Source organism: Mercenaria mercenaria, chromosome 7, assembly GCF_021730395.1.
Source record: "Mercenaria mercenaria strain notata chromosome 7, MADL_Memer_1, whole genome shotgun sequence".
Lineage (NCBI taxonomy): Eukaryota > Metazoa > Mollusca > Bivalvia > Venerida > Veneridae > Mercenaria > Mercenaria mercenaria.
In genome coordinates, this window is record NC_069367.1 from 26,327,448 (window position 1) to 26,334,205 (window position 6,758).

A 6,758-nucleotide genomic window follows, 5' to 3' on the forward strand; every position below is an offset into this window, starting at 1 on the left:
CAGTTTTATGCAGAATTTGAGTTTAACCGTTCTATGGTCTGTTCTTTTCCAGGACCAGATCTGTGAATCCAGCGACATTTTAGCAGAGAAAGGCATTAACCGTGTAGCTAGCACAGTCGCAGCCCTTGTTGCCATAGCAACACATTCAAAACATCCAGTCCCGTCAAATGTTTGATAAACTTACGTATAAAATTATGTGATATTAATGTAGTGATATTATCTATTAAGACAAAATGTAACCTGGGCAACATGTCTCGGTTTTGTCGCTCTAGTATTAACGTAACCAGAAATGTGACTTGGTTTCCTAGTAACCAAAAATTGCCGACGGTCTTTGACATAAACTTGAAGAAAATTAAAGACTGTCGCAGGACAGTGCCGTATTTGACACAAATGCGAGACAGTATATATTGTTTGAATGCTGATTGATGAAGACTGTAAAATAGTGCTTTTATACGATGCTTTATATAAAGAAGTGTTGAAAAAAAAAAATGTAAACAGACCTAGTTTAAAAGTTTCATGTAAATGTGATGATGTTAACTGTGATTAATCAAGTATAAATCCAGCGTTACGACTAATGGACATGTGAAACAGTTCCCTAGCAACCAAGCATTATTATGGATTGTTGGGTTGTTTTTGCACTGGGCAGTGCTATATATTTGACACAAACTCACAATTCTATTTAAAGTGTACATTTCTTCTTAAATGCCGTGTTATCAAGACTATATGCGCACATGAAATAGGGGTTCTTTTCAGAAGCAAAAAAAAGTCTCGAGTCTAGAAAAGTCCTGACAAGTTGCAAAGTGTCGGTCATTCTATGTGATTATGTATTCTGTGATTAATATCTACTGTAGTATGAAACAAATGTGCTTTAAACCATATATGCAGTATTTTCGTGCTAAGGTGACTTAACTTATATTTGAAAGGATGGCAGAGATTGTGATTAATAACAAAAACACTTCTTTGTCTTGAAATGTGATAATTTGTGTCGTTTTTGAGACTGTCATATTTGAAAACCTGTCATATTTGAAAACCTATAAGATCCTGATTGTTGTCATTTTCGAGTATCTCCTGTCCTACCCATATATCTGATTTGAAGTATATTCAATTTGTTGTTTTCCAGTATAAGCATTTTATTAAAAGTCATACAATATTTCGAAAAAGTCAATTAAGTCTGACTTTATTTTCGTTGTCAGTCATTCTACTTTATGGCGTAAAATGCTTATTTGTCTGTTTTGGTCTTTCTGTTTTTCGATCTACATGCTTTCGACTTTTAATCAAGATTTTCTTAGAAAGACCATAAGTACATGGAAATCTGTACAGGCTTAATACCTTTTGTGTGAACCGTCATTTCTGCAGATCATTTTCTGTTTTATTGAGAAAGAAAACAGAAGTAGATGGATGTTTAGTTGGACAAGTTAGCGGAGAAAATTATATTATTATACACCAGTTGCTGCAATTAATTGTGCCTTCTTTGATTTTGTGTTTCTTTCAAGATTATCTTATAAGTAATTTTAAGTGTTTTTGCTACTGATATGTTTTTATCATATGGTAAACTTGCTACTGATGTGTTTAGGTAATATGGTAAACTTGTTACAAAATAGCCATGCAAGGTTAGATATTTAGATAGGATAGGTTTGAATGTCTTAATTTTAACTAACAAATTGGAACTTGTTAGTAATTCTAAGATGGCATATTTATCATACAAGAGAAAACATTACCATGTGAAACATTCTGCACAAAATATGAAATTATTTTCCATTTGGTATAATGCATGATACTTGTTGGCGAAAAAACATCTGCATATAGATAAAATCAGCACATATAAGAAATTAACTTGATTCAACATTTTTGTTCTTAAAATCAGGAACACCATCAGCTAGAAACATTTAAACTTCAACTACAGAAAGTTTTGTGGAAATAAGTACATATATAATGTATTTAAGATGACACTGAAGTTTTGTTTCTAAAAATGGGTGTTAGAATGTCTGGGGGACTCCACTTCCATCATTTATTCACAAGCATCTGTCTTGTGAGGGGACTGACAGGATTTCAAAAATAAATTGCACTTCCAACTTGGCAAGCTGTCATCCAGCACAGAGTGGTTAGAAATCGATGGTACCTGCGAAATTTAGTGTCAAGTTGGTTTGTTTTAATGTGAGGAACTGTGAAATAGTTACACAGATTAGTAGATACTGCCAAAAAAAACTGCAAATTAGTGTCAAGTTTATCCTGCCAACAAGTATGTACTTCAGTGCAGTACTTCAAGCAAAGCGTCAATTTTAAATAATTCAACAAAATCTTAACTATTGCATGAATTAGTCTGCAGAATATGTATGTCTCCTTGTTAAACAAAACCAGTTTTCATTTCTTAGTATTGTTTTAATCTTCAGGCCAGTGTGTCACAGTATGCTCAAAATACTTGTAGAAAGATATAAATGGGTGCCATATTTACCAAAATTATTTTTCAAAAATTGGAGAACTGTCATATCCAGAGTACCAAAAAAAATGACTCCATTTTTACTGTTCAGTTCTGTATGTGCAACTTATGCAAAGGTCTTGTTTATTTTATTTTGATGATGTTTGCTCACCAAAAATTCTCATTTCATATCGTTTTCCCCCCATGAATAAAAGGGGAACATAATTATTGTCAGTGTATTTTCATAAGGGCAATCATATCTCACTTGTGATCCTTTCTTGTTCATGATTGTATATCATTATTATTAGTTGCCATGGTAACATTTATTATTATTTCATTAATGCCTGTTCTGTTAATTTTTCAGATCATTTATCTCTTTTTTTTTCGTTCAACTAAGATTATTATGAATATTTTTATCATATTCTTAAATTTATCATTCCTAACCTTCTTGTCATAATCATCATCATCTTCATCAACACCATTACTATCATCAGCATCATTCATATTATCATCATTGTTATCATCAAAACCAAAATATTTCATTTTTGTCATAAACAGTAACTGCCAATTATTGTTTTTATGCAGTTTTGTCTTAGTAAAGCAAAAAACTTTAATGCCCTACTGGAAATATGGTTTTGTGTTTCTATTATTTATACTTGTAAATACAAAATGTACAGTCTTACAAGAAAGAACAATTGTTTAACGAGGATTTGATATGAATTAGATATTTCATATTTCTAATGGAGAGTTTCACATAGATATTGCACACACCTTTTCGTATTTCTAATCACCTGTTGTTAAACAGATTTTCATTCATTCCATTTCAAATATTTCAAAAAAAAAATTTGATATAACCATCTGTTCTGATCAAGGGGATTTTTTAGATATAGTTATTTTTTTCTTAACTAAAATTATTTTTCTCTGTATTTGATTAGAAAAAAGTTTTCTCATATTCACTCTTCACTAGAACTTCATCTTTCTCACTGAATGATATATTTAACAATTTCTTCAAGGCATTTTCATTACGATATATAAGCTTAAATGTTCTTCCTGCGTGATATATTTTATATTGTATGGCTTATATACGCATGTCACAGTATGCCTTACTTAAATTCTGCTGCCAGCTTCTGTGGTTTGCCTCAAGGTTTAACCCTTATCATGCTGGACACGATTGATGCTGCCTTTGCAACCAGTGCAGTCTGATCATGATCTGCACTGTTCGCTATTCAGTCAGTATCTTTTTTGGTAAGCACCCCTTTTAACAGTTAATGGTATTGTCCAAATTGGGAGATGGACAAGTTCATTGTAGAAATTTAGCAGGGTAAGGGTTAAAGCTGCCTTTTCAAAATACCATATAGGTGTAATTGCACAGGAACATCTTTGAGAAATTACCGTTATTCATTTGCAAAACCATATGTGAAGTATTCAGGATGCGCTCTTGACCCAAGCGTACGAAAAAATGTCAGAAAGGAAAAGTGAGTGGGGTTTGTCTATTTGAAATTCAAGTCAAGAAGGGTAAAAACAGCATGATGGATTTTGTCCACTGTATCAGAAATAAAGGGGAGGGGTTTTGCCAGACTCACTCATGACCTTGCCTTGCCTTTGCTCAAGGTAAAATTAAAAGAGTTAAAATGAGATTTCAGCTGCACTCGAAAAGTTTCAAACCAAAACAGTTCTACTTAGTATATATTAAAGTCGTATTCTTCAAAGATTTCTTTGTGGAGACTGTTTTATTCTTTAGAATATACCCCTTCAAAAGTTTTCTTCAAAAATTCTCTGTATGTAGGTTTTCCATTGTCTTCAGTAAGGGTATGGTGCTGTTAAACCTCACTGAAGAGCACTCGAGTTTAAAAAAGCTGAATTGCGAAACTACATGTAGATTTGCTCCAATATAAAGGTGATCCTAGCTATTTGTTCCAACTTATGTACAGTCGATTCCACTTATCTGAATACTGGTTATTGGAATATTCCACTTATTTGCATACAAAGTTAAAACACCAATCAATCCCTATATATTCCATTTTAAGTTGTCCTGTACTAGTAATGCTAGGTACAGTGTATATATTGTAAATGAACCAGAGTGTATAATTTATTCTGTACAGTAACTGCTAAGCCTTACATAATCTCTTCTTTATTTTATTTGTATTTAACATGCATCATGTATAAATCAAAATATTACAGAAGTTTTATTTTTACTCTTTATGTCTTAATGTTTTTGTTTGTTGGCATTTTTGCAAGTACTTTTTTGTGTCAGTGATCATTTGTGTATCTGTTGTGAAAACCTATTACACACACAAAAAAAAGAACTTCTTTTTGCTGATTGTGAAATATTTAAGGTCACACCAAGGTAATCAGTTGGTTTAAAGTAATAACAGGGAGAAAGCTAGTAAAAACAGTACAAGATGATTGAATAAATGTTTTTGTTAAAATAATGACTGTAAATCCTCCAAATAAAAATGGTGATCTTTTTTGCATTTCTTATGATCTCTTGTAGTAGAATATATGATGATTATGATAGTTCGGCTTTCTTCAGTTTGTATCAATAAAAAAAACCTCAACAAGTCGGTATTTTTACTGTATGTAGTATGAAAATTTACACATCGGTAAACATAGGAAATTAGGAGTCAGTATCACAAATCTTGCGAGTCAGTGTATCACAAATCTTGCGAGTCAGTGTATCACAAATCTTGCCTCTTTTTAAGCAGATAATTAGTTTGTATAGAACTGTGTACATGTAGCAGTATTAATCTATAATCTCTCATTTAGGGACCAAGTTATCTATTTCTTAATATGCACTTACAGTATCTTGGGACTATATTAGATAGTAAAAATGTTACGCCATTTTCACAATTTCTTACGACTCTCCCAGTAACCTGTATACGAGCAATAAAAAACTTATACATAGTGATTAACAGTTTTGCTTCAGACACTTTGTGCAATCTCATTTAATTGTGAATTTTTGTGTTCTGATTTCATATGTATTTCCTCTACAAATCTGCATGTTACACAAAATCTGCTTGGGATTTTAATTGAACTTCCTGAATTATGAAAAGCAAAAAGGGCTTTAAACAAACATACAAACCCAGTTTGGGATGGGTGTGGGGCTGGGTTGTGACTGTTTCTTTTATTACTAACCGGTTCATATAGTTTTATTTATTAATAATTAGAATTCCATTGCGTCAGGGTTTTTTTTCCTTTGAAAAATAGAGATATAGGAATGAACTGTGACTTGTTTTGTCTAACCAGGAACATGTCGTTTAACCCTTATCATGCTGGGTGTGATTGATTCTGCCTTTGTGACCAGTGCAGATCATGATCAGCCTGCACATCCATGCAGTCTGATCATGATCTGCACTGTTCGCCATTCAGTCAGTATCTTTTTGGTAAGCGCCCCTTTTAACAGTTAATGGTATTGTCCAAATTGAAAGATGGACAAGGTCATTATGGAAATTTAGCAGGGTAAGGGTTAGAGTATTATAAGCAGCATACATTTATATAATTACTTGCAGAATCCTTAAACCACATCAGTTAACACTATCTATAAAACTTTAATATTCATGTATAGATTTATTTCTCCCTGCATTCATGAATGCTGTCAGGCTGAGAATTTGGCTTGTGTGTTTTGTACAGTTGCTGTTTTGTACAGAAACTATTTTTCTTGCAGATCTCTAAAACTTAAATTTTGAAATTTGTTTCTTTCAGGAATGGTAAAAATTTCATCTAAAATTGACAGAATCTCTATTCTAGAGCATTTGTAAACAGAGATTGCTTTTATCTTCAATATTCTATCACCAAACGTTGAGAAACCTTTAGCTTAATTAAAGGCACAATTGATATATATTTATGCTTCGCAGTCACCGATCTTCCATTATGCGTTATTGTTGTTCTCTTCCTCTACCTGCCATGTCATTGTTCTTGCTAAAAGTAAAACATTTCATACAATATGACTGATGATATAAAACAATATAAAATCCATCTTAGTGTTGCCTTTTCATTTCCACCAATATTTTCCCCTTAATTACACCCCCACAAACGAAGTTCAGTGTAGGGGGGGTATATAGGAATGAGCTTGTTGGTCAGTCTGATCGTTTCCATGGTTTAACATACAATAACTCATGAAAGGCTTGTAAGATTTAAATAAATTTTGGTACACAGGTGTAACATCATAAAATACAGGTCAAGTTTGACTATGGCTACAAACCACTATTTTTTGACGTAGTTATGGCTCCTTTCCAACTTAGAATTTGCCAAACTCATGAAAGGCTTTACAGATTTTAATAATTTTTGGTACAAAGGTGTAAAATCATAAAATACAGGTCAAGTTTGACCAAATTTTTTTTTA

The 6,758-nt window shown here is 32.4% G+C and overlaps 1 protein-coding gene across 2 annotated transcripts in view; it reads left to right on the forward strand.

The window, feature by feature from the left end:
• The window catches only part of LOC123554479 (DISP complex protein LRCH3-like), a 68,181-nt gene extending 61,790 nt beyond the window's left edge, over nucleotides 1-6,391 (forward strand). For both annotated transcript variants that reach the window (XM_045344667.2, XM_045344669.2), the window contains exon 20: nucleotides 53-6,391. In XM_045344667.2, the coding sequence (XP_045200602.2) occupies nucleotides 53-175 (123 nt within the window). In that variant the 3' untranslated portion in view covers nucleotides 176-6,391. The remainder of the gene's footprint in view (nucleotides 1-52) is intronic.
• Nucleotides 6,392-6,758: the final 367 nt, after the last annotated feature.